Source organism: Fukomys damarensis, unplaced genomic scaffold (assembly GCF_012274545.1).
Source record: "Fukomys damarensis isolate Sample0158 unplaced genomic scaffold, DMR_v1.0_HiC HiC_scaffold_13, whole genome shotgun sequence".
NCBI classification, from domain to species: domain Eukaryota; kingdom Metazoa; phylum Chordata; class Mammalia; order Rodentia; family Bathyergidae; genus Fukomys; species Fukomys damarensis.
Window position 1 is genome coordinate 14,950,724 of NW_022900925.1, and position 21,623 is coordinate 14,972,346.

The 21,623-nt window shown below is 37.8% G+C and overlaps 1 protein-coding gene across 1 annotated transcript in view; it reads right to left on the reverse strand.

The window, feature by feature from the left end:
• Positions 1–21,623, reverse strand: part of Rpa1 (replication protein A1) — a 56,761-nt gene that overhangs the window by 19,052 nt on the left and 16,086 nt on the right. The window contains exons 5-7 of the mRNA XM_010642145.3: positions 14,974–15,062; positions 3,720–3,812; positions 793–925 (exon numbers count right to left, since the gene is read on the reverse strand). Coding sequence (XP_010640447.1) covers positions 793–925; positions 3,720–3,812; positions 14,974–15,062 — 315 coding nt within the window. The remainder of the gene's footprint in view (positions 1–792; positions 926–3,719; positions 3,813–14,973; positions 15,063–21,623) is intronic.

Consider the following 21,623-nt stretch of genomic DNA (forward strand, 5'->3'; position numbering starts at 1 on the left):
CCTGGGCCTCCTGTCTCCTTTCTAAATGCATGCTGAGTATAAACAGAAAGCTACAAAATGTTGCGTTCCTGGGCCACTAAAGAAAAACACATTGAACCAGTGTGACCTTTTACACACAGGCCACTGCAAAAGGAGGCTTAAGGTCAGAGACCCAGCCTGGTGCCACCCTAAACAGAGGTACCGGCACACGCATTAGCGTACTTGTAATTTCACAGGGGATGAAGTCTTCCCTATATTACCAAGTACTGAGGAATAAATAAAAACCTATCTGAAAGAACTCTGAAAAAAGAACTCTAATTCTCAACACTTAAAATTAATTTTTAATGGGAAAAAGTCATACAAGAACTATATGTTCAGTGTATATTAATGCAGTTAATACAAATATACAGATTATCTTAGTCAAAGTAAATCACAGTAACAATTTTTAGACTAAAAGTCACCTATTTATGGAATGAAATGCCTTCTGCATTAACACAATTATTTATTTTTACTCACAAGCCTAGTAACCGAATCACTAAGCAGTAAATATTCTTAATTTCAAATCCCTCGAAATAATAAAACTCCATAATGGCAGACTGCTGTTTTTGTCACTGTTTTTGATGAAGAGAGTTAAAGACTGCTGCAGTTTGTATCTTCCTCCACCTCAGAAAAAGAACAAAAACAGAAAAGAAACCCATATATGTGGTGGTGACCTCACAGTTCATGTACTATGTATAAGCCACAGAGAACCCACACTAACTTCTGACACCATTTTCTAGGTACATCCTGCCCTTGTCCTCGGCAGCAACTCACTTGGACTGGTATGGTGTGAGGCTGACAATGGGTACCACTTTGGACTGTGTCCCCCCAGAAGGGTGTAACAGGCCGGTCCCTGCAGGTTTTCCGAACGTCTTGGAGGCACCATAAGCCTTGGGTACAGAGGAACCTTTACAAACACATACACACAAAAGGACAATCATTATTCTACTTTATTTTTAGGGTTCTTTTTTTTTTTGGTACCAGGGATTGAACTCAGGACCTTGTGCTTGCAAAGTAGGTGGCGGAATCACGGAGCGAAATCCCCAGCCTTCTAGTTAACTTTTATAATAAGTTTTACAATAATTCTTATTACAGAAGTGCCACTGGTGAAATCATACAAAATCAGAAGCAAAGTTTTTCCTTTTCAGTCTCCAAGAAGTATGCAGTCAGATACAGACTGAAGCAGGAGGCCAGGAGAGCAATCTAGAAGGAAGTCTGGGCACACTGGAGCTCATAATTCTGTCTGCTGACTGAAGCCCTGAGAATGGTAATGATGGTAACAATGCACCTCTTTTTCTGAGGTCCACCCTCTGAAACTTCTCTTACATCATCGGGCAAAACACGAGTCTGAGAAAGACTTGATGGAGAAAGTCATCAGTCTCGTCAGTTATCTGATTATCACACACAAGGCACTGAGTTTGATCCCCAGCATCAAAGAAAAACAGAACAAAGGGCAAGATATAATGGAACTATAGGATGGACACTGGTGAAGGACAACTATCAACAATATCATCTCAAAACACCACCAGCGGGCCAGGCGTGTGGCATACACCTGTAATCCTAGCACTCAGGAGAATGAGGCAGGAGGATCACCATGAGTTTGTGGCCAGCCGGGGCTACATAGTGAGTTCAAGGGCAGCGTGAACTGCCAAGTGGACCCTGTCTCAAAAAAAAAAACAAGAAAAACACCACCAGGGAATGGAGAGTCAGTAAGACTTTAGATGTTTAGTTGGGAGCATGGGGTGGGAAATGGTTTTTAGTCAAGACACAGAAGCAGGGTGGCCACTATGACTCTCAGTCCCCTTTATCTGCCTGCTCTCCACAGGCAAAGAACAGGACATTGAATCCTATCAGCAAAAGAGTTCCTTTATCCATACACTGCCCATAAAGCTTCAAATTCCAGTTCAGAAAACCCAATTTAGTCCTACAATTTTGTATGCTCTATAAAAAGAAATTAACCTCAGAATAGAATTTGACTAAAAATATAAACCCACCATTTATTTACTGAGTATACTACATTACTACATATACTACATTACTCCAAGTAGTAAAACAGTAAGAATAGTACACACAATTTTATTAAACACACACACGGAATCCATTCATCCAATGTGTTTATGTGAGGTTTTTTTGGTACCAGGAATCAAACTCAGAGCCTCGCACTTGCCAGGCAGTATGTATGTTTTTTGAGACAGGTTTGAACACAATCCTCCTGCTGTGGTCTCCTGAGTGTTGGGATTACAGGCATACACCCCTGTGCCCAACCTTCATCCATTTTATTTTTTTGGTGACAGGTAGCCATTGCTCATTACGTATCTAGTCCATTTTCTTTCATAACCCAGTTTAGGGATCATTACTCATTAAAAATAAATTTCAGTATACTGTAAAGCACAAATGGAAATCTGTGAAGGGAGAAGGAAGAATAAATAATGAATTATTTGTATTTCAGCCCCTAAAAACGACACTTTTAGTTTACTCACCATTTCTGATAATCTATTCCACTATCCCCTTCAATAGCATATAATTTGAGAGCTATGAATATGAAGATTCAACCATAAAGGAAGATAAACAGATGAAAAATTCAAGGTTTTTGTTTATTTTTTTGAGATAAGGTCTTGCTGTGTAGTTCAGGGTGGTCTTGAACTCACTATGTTGCCCTGGCCTCAAACTCGAGATGATCCACCTGCCTCAGCTTCCCAAATGTGGGGATTATAGGTGTGCACTACCGTGCTGGACAGATTCACAGATATTACTAGATAAAAACAACAAAGACCAATGGGGAAAAGTCATATGTCTTGAAAGTTTCACAGAAACATTAGTGACGTCTTAACCTGCTTTTCTTAGAACTCTGCACTGAAAAATAGAAACTAATAGTTGAAGAGAGGAGAGAAGAAGGCGTATGTGATGTTGTGACAGAAAAACAGACCTCTAAAAATAAATCAAACCACACTGAACAAATTAGCTTTTGGTGATGACTTCCCAGATCAAGAGGTTCCTAAGACAAGGTTCCAAAGGTAAACAAAATGATTCCATCAGGGCCCCTCAGGACTTGCCACAGAGAGGTTAAAAGAAGAAATTATTTCTCATCCCTAAGACTGAGAAGCAGAATCTATGACCAATATAAATGATTCTGTCTTTGAGCAAATGAAATATGCCCATGAGAATCCAAAATTGGAGAGAGACAAACAAAACATAATAAGTGGATAAAGGTGAGAATTTTAAAAGTATGCAAATTCACAGAGAGGCAGAGGATGCAAAACACAAAGATGTAAGTAACCACAGTACTAGATAAGCTATTAACTGAGAAAAGCACCATCACTCTGATTTTAAAAGGGTATATTATTCAGTGTCTTTAAAAGACTATCACCAGGCGTAGTGGTGCATGCTGTAATCCCAGTACTTGGGAGGCCCTGGCAGGAGATCACTGGAGTTCAAGGTCAGCCTGGACTACACAGTGAGGCCAGCTTGAACTAACTAGAGAGACCCTGTCTCAAAACAAAATAAAACAAAACACAATGCAATGAAAGATGATCATTTTTTAAAATCACACAGTATACAATAAGGACTGGAATTATTCTTTGTAAGACAACTCTTGTCATGTATAGAATTATGAAAACTCCCTTTAGTCCCAGATAAAATTTAAAATATCATTCAACTCCTGACACACACAGCCAACAGATGTCCTGGTGTAGCTGTCTTACCCGCTCCTGAGCTCCCATTCTGCTGCTGAGGCTTGCTGGCTGATGAACTGGATGCTGTGACCGGAGAAGGGGCTGCTTGTGGCTGCCCCTGTCCTGAAGATCAAAAGGGAAAGGCTGCTTTAATGCAAATAATTTGAGTTAAGAGATTTGAATTTAAGTGGAAGAAATACCCTGGGGAAAATGTAAATTTTTTTCTTATAGATCAGAATTTACACTGGGGCACTGGATTGCATGCAGTGAGTTTTCCAATGGTTCACTTTTTGTTTTCATGATAGAAAAGGTTGCTTCCATTTACCTTTTCACCTGCTTATAATTGATAGCTTTCAGTTTTAATGAGGTTTTCCCCTAAAGCCTTACCCATTTCTCCTGTAAGAACCTGCAGTAAAGTCACTGGGCTGAATCTGTGACACTACCACTATTTCCATAGCAACAAATCGATGTCATCAACAGAACTGTGTGTTCATGGCAGGATTTATCAAAAGAAAAGGCTTGGTGGCAAGGAAAATCTAAAAGCAGTTCAATTGTCTCTGAAGTGCTCCTACTTCAAAGGAAAAGGAGACATTCAGAAAGGATTCTACCCTTTCCCTCTCAAACAAAGCAACCTTATTTTCCAACTGACAGTTGGTGGAAAATAAAAGTTGAAAGAGTCGTAGGTATCGTGAAGTGCTAGTGAACTGTCACAGCAGGGAGAGACGAGAATGGAGTTCAGAAGCAGTTGTGTCAAGGAAGCAAGAAGATTAAAAGGACAGGAGGGGAAATAACATGTCTCTCAAGCAGAAAATAAAAAAGCTATACCATCAAACTATTTATTTGTCCCCTTACTCTTTATACAAACGTTTATGAAGGTGAAGAAATGTTAAAAGTGTAAAATATACCCCATGTTTTAAAACAATAGATTAACTGAACTTGATCTTGTTTTTGTTATTGGTTCTCATCAAACTTATCTGAGTACTTGAAGCCTAGAAGGGCAGCTCGAAAGAATGTCGCAGAGCACCTGAAACAAAAGCAAAGAGCAGAGGTGGGGAGCTCCTCACTGCCAACCTGCCTCTGCCTTCTTCAGCTGCCAAGTTCAAGCTCCTGCTGGGCTTCTCAAGTCCTACCCCAAAGGGGCAAGTCACACACCAATTTCATTTACTTCTGCCATTATTACTAAAGGAGACATTACTGTGCCATTAGAGTCAAATAAATTTTGCATAAAATTTAAAAGGTTGCATGAAATCATTTATGCTTTTGTTTCTCCTATAGAGAGGAAAACAGAGACCTTATTTTACATAGAAGAGCAGCTTAATTACTGACAATGAAATTTTTGTGTTTACTTTTCAGCTTTTCCATTATCTCTGAATTTACAAAGTGTCACAAATAGTGCAAGGAGAACTGTCTCTGACAATATGTCTTGTGAAGAGCAGTTTAAACTCTTAAGTGAATCTTTTTAAAAATCAGTAGAGAAAAGATGAGTCGCTCAGTAAATAGTATTGAAGCCAAGAGGATGGAAAAAATAAAACAACCTTTACCTGCTTCATAAAACACATTCGAAAGAATAAGCAAGATTTAAAAATTGAAAAATGAAACCATAAAAACATACAAACCCCTGTTATCTCCCACACCAGTGCCTCACTCTGTTCTATGGCCTCAAAAACTGCTAAACTAGAAAGTCCCCTTCTCAGGGTCATCCCTGCCACTTCACATGTGTGGCTGAACAGGACACGGTCACTGGCTCTTGCCGATCACACGCTTCCAATGTCTATAAAAATGTTAAGCGGCCCTTAGGAGGAAACTGGCACAGTCAAATCCACAGAGATGAGGTTAAGAAGAGAGGCTACCAAGAGTGGGCAGGAGCGGGAGTGGGAGCTGGGGCTGGGAAGATGAAACAGCTCTGGGGAGGGGGAAGCCATCATGGGACCTGCAGTGCGACTGGACTTTTTGTTGCTGTGCTGCACTTCAATGTGGCTAAATGTGAATTTCATGGTATGCTTATTATACCACAATTTTTAAAAATGTAACTACTGGGCTGGGGATTTAGCTCAGTGGTTCTGCTGCCTGCCTCACAAGCACAAGGTCCGAGTTTGATCCCCAGTACCAAAACAACCCACAAAACTTCAACTGCTAAGTGTTAAAAAAAAGAGTAACTACTTATTCTACCTATTATGAGGTACTTTTTCACAATTTAATGTTTAAGTTAGCACACTATAAATTATAATAGTGCATAAAATAATGGCATATTTTTATAATTACTGGATTTTTACAGTCAACAAAGTACAATATATCTAGTGAGTCTCCAAATCAATAACAACTACCATTTTCTGAGTATGTGCTATGTGCCAAGCACAGGGTTAGGTGTATTATTCCAGTACCTGTCAGCACCATGCAGATAGTATAAGTATACTCTTAAGAGAAGAAAACTGGATCAGAGAGGGCAAGTAAGTTGCTCAAAATCACTCAGTTGGGCAGTGAGAACCTAGTCTTGAATGCAAATTTGTCTATTAGGTCCACGTGCTACACTGCTATCTAGTTAGTTTTTAATTGTAAACCACCAATCTTGGCAGCATTAACTCAATTATATAGAGCATACCTAATAACTACAGTAAACGGTAATAAGGAAAAGCTACTAATCCTTTTAATAGAGCAATCCTTAACTCCTGATTTGGACTACATTTGCAAACCTGGCACAAGAGACAAGAGACAGCCCTGAATCAAATGGGTGGTAAGAACCCTGGCGCATTCTAAATAGTAATAATTGCCCTTTAATTAATGTGCTGCAATACAGCAGCTGCTCTCAAGGCCTGAAACACAACAGTCTATAGCTAAAGAAAAATCTTTCGAAAAATTAACATTAGACTGTAAAGCAGTAATGCAAAGACTGATAATCTGTTCTGTGCCACTTGCAAATCAAACCATTCCAATAAGATGCCTCAACATCATAACTCATAGACTCGTTGGCTTTGTGCTAGCTTCGTATCACTGGCTCTGATCCAGGAGAGAAACAGGAGATTTAAAAGCAGACTCTTGCTCTCCAGTTATTGGTATTCACACCTACCGTTTCTGCTATATTACAATGTAAGTGAGCTGCAGGCAGAGAAAAACTAGCTTACAGACAATGGAGCATACGGAATAAAACAACAACAACCTACACTCCTACCAGCAGTACTTTTCTTTGGTACTCTGTATCTTTAACATGGTTGTAGTACTATAATGTACATTTTGCATTCCAATACAGTACACATTTTAGAATTCCTGTCTATTTCTGAGCTGGATTAATCTAACTAGTTTTACCAGTCACCTGTTATGTCACAAGTTCTGGATAAGGTACTGGGAAGATAAGAGTCTGACTTTAGTTGCCTTACTTTCACAGTAAAGAATTAGAAACCACTGCAAAGAAAGAACACTGTAAAGCAGGAGACACTGTAACAAAGATATTTCCACCATGGCCCAAGTAACAATGCGTTATTGATCTGGTAACAATGAAACTCAACAGTAAATAATCTGAATAGCAAAATCTTTTCTCTTCCCTCTGTATGCTGAAGAGAAAAGACAGTAAAACTGAGACAAAGGAGTTTTTTCATAACTCTAGAGTTCTGACTCCAAACAATAATTCTCTTCCAACCCTTTCTCCACTTTTATTACACTTTTTCCTTGAAACACAAGATGTCCAAAACAGCCATTCAAATACAACATTAAAAAACTAGACTCCAGGTCGAAAGCGAAAAAGCTGGTCACAAGACTGCCCCCTTGCATCTACTGCATCCAAGGTTTTGAGAAATGCTAACCAATGCCACATCTTAGCACTCCTAAAGGCTGAGAATGTAATAACCAACATACACATCTTAAAACTTTCCTACTGCAAATCCCAGCACTTGGGAGGCTGAGGCAGGACTGTCATGAATTTGAGGCCTACCTGGGCTACACAGCGAGTTCAGGGCCAGACTGAAATACAAAGTAAGAACCTATCTCAAAAAAAAAAAAAAAAAGCCTTCCCTACTGCAAAGTAAACATAATGTTCCTGTTTACTAATGCAGAACTTTACCACTCCAATTACAATATGATTTTGTCTAAAGGTTCTAGAAAAAACATGATGATGGCCTAGGCCCAAATCTACTTCTAAAACCACACAGAGGAACAAGAACGCATGTCCACCCCCAAATCCATGCAGGAGTATAAACATGTATACAAATATACCTATCCCACATAAAAACTGTATCTTTAACTTAGTGAAACTAGGGGACAGAGAAAACCTACCAATTTCAAATTTTGTGAAAGTGAAGACAAAAACAGCACCAGTCAAGAAATCACAACAGGGCTGGGGATTTAGCTCAGTGGTGCTGCTAGCTGCCTTGTAAGCACAAGGTCCTGAGTTTGATCCCTCTTAGAAAGAAAAAGAAGAAAAAAGAAAAATGGGAGGGTGGGGGAGGGGGAGGGAGAGGGGGAAGGGAAGAGGAAGAGGGAGGAGGAGGAGGAGGAAGAAGAAATCACAACAGTAGGACAAAAGCAACATGGGTGATTTAAATGTGAAAAGTAAAACTGCAATTACTAGAACTCATGGGTGGACACTAATAATTTGCAGCAAGGAAGACCTTTCTAACTATGTCTCAAAACCCTGAAGTCAATCGCATAAAAGATCAAAAATTGTGGCACAACATGCTATACCTGCCTGGCAAGCACAAGGTCCCAATTTCAATACCCAGAACAACAACAACAACAACAAAAAAGTGGCACAACAAATCAAAAAAAAGTTGTGTGTCAAAAAGACTACAATTCATGTAAGAAACAAAAGACTAATCCCACTATTTTTAAGAAACTCTTAGAAAAGGGGGATAAGACAAACAACTCAAAGAAAAATGGGCAATATAAAAATACTTCAAAGAGACCAAAACCAAAAGGGGTCTCTAAATATTTCAAGGATGTGGACCTTACTCAGAATGCAAAATAAAAATGACACCAAGATATGATTTTTCATTTAACAAATTCACAAAAATTCAAAAGATTAATAACATACCCTGCTGGGATGGCTATGAAGAAGTACTGGGCTGGGGATTTGGCTCAGTGGTGCCGCCACCTGACAAATGCCTTGCAAGCACAAGGGCCAGAGTTCGATCCCCGTACCTCCCCACCCCCCCAAAAGCAGCAGCAGTACTTCCATGTACGGCTAGCAGGACTGCAAAATGATACTGTCTGATGTTATAGAGAACGACTGTATCTGACAACTGTAGACACATTTACTGATTGACCCTGTAATCTCATTTCTGGCAAACAAACCCTGCTTGCTCATTTACCTCATAAGTATAAAGTTATTCACTGCAGCACTGTTTTTTGTTTTTTTCCCCTTACAGTGCTGGTGAGTGAACTCAGGGCCTCTCACACACATGTAGCATGGTTTTAATAATAATGTATTATTTTTTTCCAGTCACATTTTTCCTTGGCTAATTTTTCTGGTTAAACCACAGAAATTATGAAAGTGGAAGAAACCCAATAAAAATACCCACCCCATCCCCAAATCCCCATCCCACTTCATTCACAAGTGAACAACAAAGATTCCTGGAAGGATCATCCGGAAAGGGCCTTGGAAACAATCTGACAGCTCATCAATAAAGGGTTGGTTAAATAAACTATGGAACAGCCACACCAGGAATACTCAGTTCAGAAAAAGAAACAAGAGGAAGCTCTCCAAGTATATATACAGGAATCAACCTAAGCTAAAAAACATTTGAAGACAAGACAAGATAGTGTACATAATACATTGCCTGTAGTGTGAGCAAGACAGAGAATGGAATTAAACTATATAATATTTATATTTGGTTATATTTGCATAAGGAAACACATGAAGGATAAAAAGAAATCACTAAAAGGGCAGCAGTGGGTGGGGAGGCAGTGGTAGGAATAAGATTTATCAGACTACAATTGTGTACTTTGACTTCATATCATGTAACTACATTATCTATTCAAAAATTAAAATGAAAATGTTTACTGAAGAAAATAAACATGCAATCATCTTAATTATGTGTCAACTTTAAAAAATTATACGTTTTAAAGGACAAATACACCAGTATGAAATAAAGGTAACTTCTAGTTATGTATATAACATCCCTGCGATAAGATTCACACAATCTGTATACTTAAATACAATTTTCACAGTGTGCAAAAGTTTTGGTACGAGGCTGGGGATGTATCTCAGTGTTGCCATGCCTGTCTGGCAAGTACAAGGTCCTGAGTTCGATCCACATTACAAAAAAAAGTTTTGGTAAGAAAGTTAATCTTCAAGGTCTGAATACAATAGAAAGCAGCCTCACTTGAAAATCACAAATGCCAATTCTATGACGTGTTATGGACATGAACCAACTCCCCAAGAAGAATGTGATCATTATGTACTATAAACATGTAATAATGAAGTTCTAGGTTCAACTTGATTTAACCTGAACCAAGAGAGACCATGGTGGAGCTAGGCATAGTGTTCTGTGCCTCTAACCCTGGCACTCAAGCAGCTGAGGCATGAGAGAGAACAGCCTAGACAATGTGAGACCCTGTCTCAAACACCAGCAGTGGGTAGTGAAGAGAGCGATGAGGGAGAAAAGGGAGGGAGGGAGGAAGAGGAAACAAGAAAAAAGGGAGAAGAAAAGGGAGGGGGAAGAAGTAGGAGGAGAGGCAGGAAGACAGACAGACACAGACAGAAAGACCAACCACAGTAGACAGAGGGTGTAACTCAGTGGTAGAATATTTATCCAGCATATACAAGGCCCTGGGTTTGATCCCCAGCAAGGAGAGTAAGGGATATTAAGTACAGAAGAACAAAAATAAGGATGACAGAGAAGTTTGTTGAGGGTAACAATGCAAGGCAAGGTGGCAAAAACCAAACCAAACCAAAAATACTGTTGACACAGAATTCTATGCACGTAGCTGGGCATAGTGGCACACGCCTATAATCCCAGTACTTGGAAGGCTGAGGCAGGAGGATCACTGTGAGTCTGAGACCAGCCTGGGCTATATAATGAGTTCCAGGTCAGTCTCAACTACATAGTGAGACCCTGTCTCAAAATAACCCCCCGCAAAGATACCAATGATACTAAACGGGCCTAGACAAAAGAATGTTAAGAACCAGAAATGGCAACTACATGATTAAATATCCTTTTAAAATTATTTAGATCAAACAGAATAAATAAAAAACTTAAACCTACATCATTACTATATTAAATGTAGTCTAAACCCCCAATTAAAAGGTAGAAATTACCAAATTGACAAAAAAACAAGACCACCTATACGTTGCTTATAACAAAAGGTTTAATAAAAAGATATATGTACTAAAGACAAATGATTAAAAATAAAAGTATGTAAATATATACACCAAGCTAGCAGAAATGGCTGTATTAGTATCAAAATAGATTTCAAAAACATGATTTTATCAGGGATAAAGAAAATTATTTCATGGACCAGGAATTTAGCTCAGTGGTGCCATGCCTGCCTTGCAAGCGTAAAATCTGGAGTTCGATCCCCAGTACCAAAAAAAATAAATAAATAAATAAAAAATCATTTTATAATAACAAAGGTATCAATTAATCAAAAGGATACAATTCTAAATGTGCATACAATTTACAGCATGGCTTTAAAAATAGGAAGCAAAAGCTAAAATAATTGCAAGGAGAAAGAAACCTATAATTACTGTCAGAGTTTCCAATATTCCTCTCTCAAAAGTTGACAGAAAAAGTAAACAGAAAATCAGTAAGAATGTAGAATACTTCAACTACACTAACTTGATGTAAATGACATTTAGAGAACACTCTGCCAAACATTTAAATATACACTTTTCAAGTGTATACATAATTTACCAAGAGAGACTATAACCTGAGACATAAAAATAAGAATCAATTTAATAGGATTCGAGTCAGACAAAGGTTATTTGGCCACAAAGAATTAAATTCAACAGCAGTAACAAAAAGATCTCTAGAAAATCTTCACATTTGGTACATTTATAAAAAAACACACATGAAAGCAGAAATTAAAAGAAAAATCACAAAGTATTTTTTTTCTTTTTGGTACCAGAGATTGAATGGGTCCCTGTGCTTGCAAAGCAGGCACTGGAACCACTGAGCTAAATCCCCAGTCCCACAAAGTATTTTGAATGGAATAAAAATGAGAACACAGCAAAATTGGCAGGGTGCTGTTGGAGCAGTATTTAGGGGTAAATTTATAACACTATATATCTATATTAGAAAAGAAGAGGGCCAGGGATTTAGCTCAGTGGTGCCACACCTGCCTCACAAGCACAAGGACACGAGTTCGATTGATCCCCAGTACCAAAAAAAAAAAAAAGAAGAGCTGAGCTGAGGATTTAGCTCAGTAGCACTGTGTCTGCCTCGCAAGTGCAAGGTCCTGAGTGTGATCCCCAGTACAGAAGACGAAGAAGACAAAGACAACGAAGACGAATAAGAAGAAGGGGCTGGGGATTTAGTTCAGTGGCACCACGCCTGCCTGGCAAGCACAAGGTCCTGAGTTTGATCCCTGGTATGGGGTGGGGGTGGGAGAGAGGGGGTGTTTAATCAATGAACATAGCTTCTACCTTAAGAAACAAGAAATACTTAGCACATGCAAGTTTAGGGTTCAATCTCCAATACCAACCAACCAAACAACAAACCAAAAAAATAAAAATATCTAAATATAAAGTAAGCAAAAGAAAGGAAATATACAGATTAAAAGGATGAATGAATAAAATAGCCAGGGATTTAGTTCAGTGGTTCTGCTGCCTGCTTGCAAACCCAAGGTCCCAAGTTCAATCCCCAGTACCCCCCAAAAGACTTTAATAGAAAACACAAAACCAAAAAAAGAAGTCAATGAAATCAAAAGCTGGTTCTTTGAGACCAATAAAATTGATAATTTTTTAGTGAAACTGATCACAATAGAAAGAGAACATAAGGTAGGCATGGCGGTACACACCTGTAAACCTAGTACTTGGAGGCTGAGGCCTCCACTGAGAATTGCTGTGAGTTGGAGGCCAGCCTGGGTTACATAGTGAGTTCAAGCTCAGCCTGAACTACATAGTGAGACTCTGTCTCAAAAACAAACAAACAAAAATAGAGAACATAAATTACCATTATCAAGAATTAGGGTGGTTGATATCACCAAAGATTCTAAAAGGATCATTTCCGCTTTTTAATTGGGGAATTTATAATATTTACATTTATACAGGCCAATAAATTCAAGAACTTAAATGAAATAGATATAATCTATTAAAGCTCCCAGAAGAATCGATGACCTCAGAAGCCATGCCATCTATTAACCTGAAGTTTAAAACCTTTTCATTAAAAAAAAAAAAAAGGGTTGGTGAATTCCACTACATTTCTGAGGAAAAAGTAATACTAATTCTACATAAACTCTTCTAGAAAATTTAAGAAGGAACACTTCAATTCATTCTAGGTGGTCAGGATTACTCTGAAACCAAAATCAGACAGACATGAGGAGGACAGGAAGCTACGGATAAATATCTCTCATGGACACAAATGTAATAATTCTAAACAAAATTAAATCATAGTGGATCTAGCATAGGAAATCCAGCAATATGTAAAAGGGATAACACATCATGACATTTAGCCCAGAAATGCCAGGTTGGCTTAGCATTCAAAACTCAATCACTGTAACTCATCATACTAACCAACCAAAAGAGAAAAACTGTATGAATACCAAGAGACACAGAAAAAGTATGTGGTAAAATTCACCAAGCATTCTTGATAAGAATTCTCAGCCATCAAGAAATAAAAGTAAACCACCTCAACTGGTAAAAAGAATCTACAAAAGCCAGGGATATAGCTCATTGGCACCACGACTGCCAGGCAAGTGCAAGGTCCTGAGTTTGATCCCCTAGAATGGAAAAGAAAAAAAAGGAGAAAAGAAAAAAAGAATCTACAAAAGAATCTATAGTTAACAGAATGTTTAACAGAACAAGGCTGGAGATCTCTCTAACAGAGTAACAAGACGAAGATCACCAATGAGGCTCACCATTTTTCCTTTGTATTGGCCAAATGTTTTTTCCTTCCTCAAACAGTCTTCTTATCTAATACCTGCTTCCTGACTATAATACTGTATTCTATTTCCTTGATGTGTAAGAAATTCAGTAAATATTAAATATATTAACCCTCTGCCAATCCTGTTGTAAATATTTGTCCTAGTTTAAGGTTATAGATTTTTCTATTTTTAACGTGTAATGTTTAAATGTCAATGTAATAAAATATCATTCTGAATTATTCCAATCCATTTATGCAGTCCCTCTTTATTTTATTTTGGTACTGGGGATCAAACTCGAAACCTTATGCTTTCAAGGCAGGCGGCGGCACCACTGAGCTAAATCCCCGGCACATCCTTATCTTTATTTTTGAGGGTTTCGCTTTCTAATGTTTTTTTGTTTTTTTTTGGGGGGGTACCAGGGATCGAACTTGGGACCTTGTGCTTGCAAGGCAGGCGGAAGAACCACTGAGCTAAATCCCCAGGCCTCACTTTGTAATTTTTAAAAATACACCTGCAATTTGTTTTGGTTTATAACGAGGCTTTAATTTTATTTGACTTGATAGAGTGACAGATAAGCCTTCTTTTTATGAGGCCAATGATTTAATGATTCTTTTTGCCTTGCTCTAGAACTATAATTGTCTAGTAATTAATTTGCTTTGATTTCATTGTGTCGTTCTGTATATTCCACAAGAAAATAAATACTTTGCCATCAAGAGATAATTACTGTTAAGTAACATTGTATGATTCAACAAATACTTGCTAGGGGTCAACTATAAGCCAGAGACTAGGGATTCAATAGAGGACCGACCAGGCATGGTGGTGCACACCTGTAATCCCAGCACTCAGAAGGCTGAAGCACAAGGATTGGGCGAGTTCGAGGCCCTGGGTAAAGAGTGAGTTTAAGCTCAGCCTGAACTACATAGTGAGACCCTGTCTCCAAAAACAAAAACAACAACAAAAACCTCAACCTTTCTCATTATTATTACAGATACCCTCTAGCTATAACATCCTATATTAATATTCAACGTGTTATTTTTTACTCTAAGTGGATCTTACAGAGAATACATTACATCCTTTCTCTGGCTTATATTTTCCCCCTTTTTTCATATATCATTTCTTCAATACTGAAAAAACCTGATAAAATAACTTTGCTCCTATGTCCCTAAATCACTGCTTTATGAAAGCTAAAAACTCAAACTGATCCCAAAAGATAAACTTCTGGATCTATAAAGAGGTACTCAGTTGAGGGTACAACCTATAAAGAATACTTTACCTTCGTTATAGGGCAATGGATTGCCAATCTTCATTCCGACTGTTTCAGCTGATTTCAAAACTTTTAATTCCATCAAAATAACTACTCTCCTAGAGAGATAAACAGAAACAAGTTAGAATAAATACATTCAGAAGCCTTTCCAATGACAAGCTACTTAAAAAGCTTTCCCTTGGGCCAGGGATTTAGCTTAGTGGTGGTTCCACTGCCTACCTCGAAAGCTCAAGGTCCTGAGTTCGATCCCCTGTACCAACAAAAAAAAAAAGCTTCCCCTGAATGATAGTTTCAATAAAATTCTCTCCCTTTGTTAACTGTTTTTTTATTACTGAATAACTTGAGAAATATACGGAACAAATTCCTATGTATTTTATTCTCTCCCTGTTAACTGTTTTTTTATTACTGAATAACTTGAGAAATATACGGAACAAATTCCTATGTATTTTCATTAATCTTTACAGCATCACTATCTAAGTTTTTTGTGATTGCAAGGTTTTCACTTCCCAACTAGTCCCTTTATTAAAATGCAGCATACTTGCTACATAACACATTTCAAGAAGCATTGAACATAATAAGAATTTAGATTAGATTCTGAAACGCAAGAGTTTGTGGCCCTAGATGATCTGTTTTCAAAAACATATTTATCTAAATAATTACTTCTTCCCAATGAAAACTAATTATCTTTTTTTTAAATTAGTGCATGTTAGTAATACAGAATAGTAAGATTTGTTTTGGGAAATTTTTATTACTTACCTTTAAGAAGTTATAGGTCTCAGACTCATCTTTAAATCTGATTAAAACAGTTTCATAACTTCACCAAGACCTCAGACTCAAAACAAAGACCTTTAACAGGGATATAGTTCAGTGGTAGAGCCTTTATCTAGCATATCTGAGGCCCTACATTTGATCCCCAACGTTTTTTTTTTTTGGGGGGGGGTACCAGAGACTGAATTTGGGACCTTGCGTTTGTGAGGCAGGTGGTGGAACCACTGAGCTAAATCCCTGGCCCTAATGTAAAACTTTTGACACAGCTTACAAGGCTTTCCATAGCCTGGCCTCACTAACTTCTCTCCATCAATCGAACTAACTCCTGAGTCCAAGTTTTCTTTTAGTTCCTGGCATATGCTACGCTCCTTGCAGTTATCAGACCTGCATACATGTTGCCCGCGGATGATGTTTTTTCTGTCTTTATCTAACACTTGCTTTTTAGTTATTTCAGGCATCATTCCTCTGAGACACTGTCCTACTCTCTCGTTTAGATTAGGTTTCTTTGTTTGTTCTACTCTGCTACAACTATGATTTCTTTCCTTTAGAACACCTAACAGTTTTGAATCATATATTTATTACTGTTTATCTTATCTCTCTCCTCCTAGACCCTATTTTCAATAAAGGCAGAGAGCCTCTAGTGCTTAGTGTAACAATGGGTCCCCAGCTGTTAATCCATACTTAAATGAGAATGCTATGATCATGTCTGTATTTTAAAAAGAACTGCAACAGGAAGAAATTTGTGGAGAACTAAGTGGAGGCAAGCAGATCAACAGAGAGAAGAAAGGATGGAGGCCTGAGCTGAAGTAGTGCCCAAAGAGATGAAAAGAGGAGATGAATCTCAGTAAAAGTTAAGCAACAATAAGATCAAGTTCATGTTTTATTCTTTAAAGGGTACACTTGCTATATTTTGGATTTTTACATATAATTAATCAGTTTGCCTGTATCAGGCTTACTATCAGAGTTATGCTATTTCAATAAAATAAGCCGGAAATAATTTCTTCTGAAAATGGATATAGAGACCTTGTGCAAACATCTGATATTAGGCAGTGAATACTTAACTACCTTCTCAAATTATCCAAATCACTCCAGGACATATAAAATGGAAGAGTAATCAATTATTTAGTATTATGCTAACATCAAAACCTAAAAGAAAACACACTCAAAAAAATTTCATCTTGAAATATATCCTAAATTAAATATTAACAAGATGAATACAACAGCATATTAAAAGAATACACAAACATCATTTTACAAAGAATACAAATGTCAAAGACACATCTATCTGATGTCTGTATTTATTTCAAAATTACAGACAAAAGGAGATGTAGAAAGGACACAGAGCAAGGCTGAACATAAAATGATAATCTGAAACTGAGTAATATCTATAAGGGGACTCAGCGTCACTGTATATTTCTCCTACCTTCACAGATGTTTAAAATTACCCAGAATAAAAGAGACTTGGGGGAAAGGGCAGGCATGATGGGCACAACTGTAAGCCTAACACAGGAAGATCTTAAATTCCAGCCCAGCCTGTTTCAATAAGAAAAAAAGGGGCTGGCGTAGGGATGTAGCTCAGTGGGTAGGCCCTGGGTTCAAACCACAGTACTACAAAAACAAAAAAAAGGGTTTTTTTTTTGGAAGACAAAAAAGGGAAGCCAAGAGGATTATTGTTAAGGAAGGATTTATTTTGTAGGAATGAAAGACTAGTTCTATATTATATAATCTATTACATTATGTTAGAAAAAACCCTGAATAGAAGGACCTAAAAGAAAGTCCTGAACATGATAAAGTGAAGGTATTTACATGATAAACATCAAGCTGAGCAGTGAATTAACAGCATTTCCCTTAAAATCAGGGCACAAAGAAGGTACTTGCTGACATTGCTACTGTTTTGATGGGGCTAGCTAATTCAGTAAGATTGAAAGAAACAAAATAAATGACACAAATTTTAGAATAAGGAGATAAACAATTGTGCATTCAAAAAAACCAAAGAAATTTTAAGTGGGTACATACGATATGTACGAAAAAACCTAGTTATCAACTATATAAATTTAATATGATTATTTGCATCCCAACAAGACTTCTGCTTACTTTTTAAAATTTTGACAATATAACCATAAAACTCATATGGAGGAATAAACATGAGAGCTGCCAAGAAAAATTTGGGGCGGTGAAAAAAAGTAAAGGAATACATTGCCAAAGTTAACCAAAACATTCTACAGATGATAGTTTAGCTGAAATTCTATGACACATAATTCTAAGTGTTAGGGAGGGTGTGCAGAAGCTCCACACTTATATGCTGCTGGCGAGAAGGTTAACCGGTGTAGCTGCTTTGGAAGATAGTGTGGCAGTTCCTCAAAAGGTTAATCACAGAGGTACCATTTGGGGCTGGGGATTTAGCTCAGTGGTTCCGGTGCCTTCCCTTGCAAGCATAAGGACCTGAGTTCGATTCCCAGTGCCAAAAAAAAAAAAAAAAAAAAAAAGGCCAGGCGTGGTGGCGCACAGCTGTAATCCCAGCACTTAGGAGGGCTGAGGCAGGAGGATCTCTGAGTTCAAGACCAGCCTGGGCTGCATAGTGAGTTCCAGGTCAGTCTCAACTACATAGTGAGACCCTATCTCAAAAAACCCCAAAACAAACAAACAAACAAAGTTACCATTTGATCCAGCAATTCCACTCCTGATCACAGCTGCCTGTCAGTGTCCACAGAGGATGATTTCCAGATTTTGGTACCCCTCAGATACCAAAATATACAAGGCAGTATTTACACATAAACTAAACACATCCTCCTATACATTTTAAATCATCTCTAGTTTAATTCTAATACCTAATACATTGTAAATGCTACACGAATTCTTTTTATACTCTTGTTATATATATTGTTTAGGGCATAATGACAAGAAAAAAATCTAAACATATACAGATGTAACTGAAATGAAGTAGTAAGACCTGCTATAACCCACAAGAAACTGCTTGAAACCAGTATGTTCAGTGGAAGAGGGCAGTAGAAAAAGACCACCTATTGTGTAATTCCATTTATATGGAATATCCAGAACAGACTAACATGTAGACACAAAAGAAGAATAGTGGTTGCCTGGGATTGGGGAAGCTGGGGGATGCAGGATTTCTCTCTGGTGTGATAAAATGCTCTAAAATTAATTGTGGTAACAACTGTACAGCCCTGTAAACACATTAAAAACCATTTCATACTTTAAATGAATTGTATGGTATATGGATTAAATCTCTATAAAGCCATCACTAAAATCTTCCCCCACAACAAAAAACTGTGTTACTCACATCGTACTAAATATGTAAGGTCATATCTACGTGGGTTTGATTACAGAAACTAATAAAGTAGTCTCTAAATAATGAAAAAAAGAATAAGACTATAAGAGTGAGAAGCAATTTAAATATGTTCAGGGACCATTTTCATCTCCAGAATTAAGGATTATTTTGATGTTACATCATTGCCTTTTCTCTTTTACTTTCCTTTTTAGTTTTATTTTAGGATTCCCTATTTTTAATGTTCATACAGAGATTTCTTTAACTGAAATACCGAATAGTTTCTTCGGTGTGAAAAACTACAATAGTACACAGGATCCTAATGAGATAATTAATAATGTGAAATAGGAACTCCAGAATTAAGGATTATTTTGATGTTACATCATTGCCTTTTCTCTTTTACTTTCCTTTTTAGTTTTATTTTAGGATTCCCTATTTTTAATGTTCATACAGAGATTTCTTTAACTGAAATACCGAATAGTTTCTTCGGTGTGAAAAACTACAATAGTACACAGGATCCTAATGAGATAATTAATAATGTGAAATAGGAAGTAAAGGGCTAAAGGGGTGGAGCAAGTGGGAAGGGTGGGGGAAGGTAATAAGGGAGAGGAAAAAATATGAGAAACTGAAAAAATGGAAATAAAGTGTTTGTAAATGGGGAGGGGAGGAGGGGGTGAAGGGAGGGCAGGGACAAGGGGAAAAATGAGAATCAAGACCTATTATGTAAAGGTACAGAATCCCAATGATGAATGTAACTGTATTGTATACCTAGATTGTACCAATAACCTCAATAAAAAGAAAAAAAAAAAAATGGTGTTACTGACAGGAACAGACAAATCATGGAAAACATGGCAAATTCTTTCTGCATCTGCTCTGTCACCAGGCGTCAGTTTTCCACCTATCTGAATAATCTTCTGAGACTTAAAAATATTTAGATCATACCTCAGGCTCCCCTGATCAAAACCCTCTGGCCTCACAAACACTGAGAATAAAACCTCAGCTTCGTACTAGAGCTCTCCATGATGAGTGCTAGCTATCTGGAAAAAAAGTTAGGACATAGGCTTCCCCTGCAAAAATTCACAGATATGTCCAAAAGAACTAAAAACTACTTTTTTTTTTTTTTTGGTACCAGAGGTTGAACTCAGGACCTTGTGCTTGCTAGGCAGATAATAAAGAGTTAATATCTCTTGTTTACAAAGACCTATAAATAAAAAATTTTCAAAAGAAGCAAGCTACAGTGGTGCACACCTATAACCCCAAATACTTAGGAGGCTGAGGCAAGAAGATTGCTGCCTAGGTAACTTAGTGACTCCTTGTCTCAAAAATAAAAAGGGTTGGAGATGTAGCTCAGTGATACAGCACTTGTCCGGCACATGTGAGGCTCTGGGTTCAGTACTATAAAAAGAGAAAAACTAAAAATAATAAAAATAAGAAAGGACACTTTATCTAGCTAACAGTTAAATGCAAATTAAAATATTGATTATTAGTAATTACTTTTAAAAATTAATAAAGCCTAGTATGTTGACAATGTTAAAAAAAAAAAAGTTTTGCTAGGCATGGTGGTACACATCTGTAATCCCAGCACTCTAGAGGCTGAGGCAGGAGGATCACCATGAGTTCAAGGCCAGCGTGGGCTAGAGCAAGATCCTCAGAAAAACAAATAGAAATAAACAAATAAACAAATAACAGCTTTACTTAGACATTCAGATACCATAAAATTTACCCTGTTAAACTATATGATTTGGTGGATTTGAGCACAAAGCTGCATAAACATCACTCACTGCCTACCTTCAGAACATTTTTATTATGTTTTAAAGAAGCCCTGTTTCCAGTGATAGTTACTGCACATTCCCCTACTGGGAACCACTTATCTGCTTTCTTGTTTTTTATGGATTTGCTTTTTCAGAAGCAGACACTCTCCCATAATACTTATGAGCAAGGCAACTGGTGTATTTTGTCCTCTGACCCCACAATACTAATTCTAGCAACCTGCTCCTCAGAAATAAAGGCATGGACACAAAAGTAAACTGAATGAAGATGAGTGTTCAAGCCTCATTGAGAATAAACCTAAATGACCATTAAGAAGGTAAGAAGTGGGCTGGGGATTTAGCTCAGTGGTTCTGCTGCCTGCCTCGCAAGCGCAAAGTCCCAAGTGTGATCCCCGGTACAAAAAAAAAAAAAAAAAAAAAAGAAGGCAAGAAGTAAGTAAAGTTGGATGTACACACATACAGGATCTCACTGGGTGCAGGAAATAGTCCAAGGCAGGCCACCATGCTGAGGGGCAGAAATAACGCAGAGTCCATGGGAGTGGAACTAACTATATTCCTGACAGACAGGGAGCTGGAGTTTCCCCAGCAAGGACTGTCTGTACTCAACCCAGAAAAGCTCTCCACCCTTTTCCACAACCATTCTCTAGAGGACAGAAAAGCGAATGGAGAGCACAGCTTAAGGCACTTAAAGTAGCCTGGAGTGGAAGATAACAGGTCCCATGAAGAAAGGCTGGCATGAAGATGTGCCAGCTAGACCGTGTCAGATATGTATGAAGTCTGGACAGAACTGTCCACATCAAGCACAAGCAAGGTAAAAAGAAAGGACATAGCAACAATGC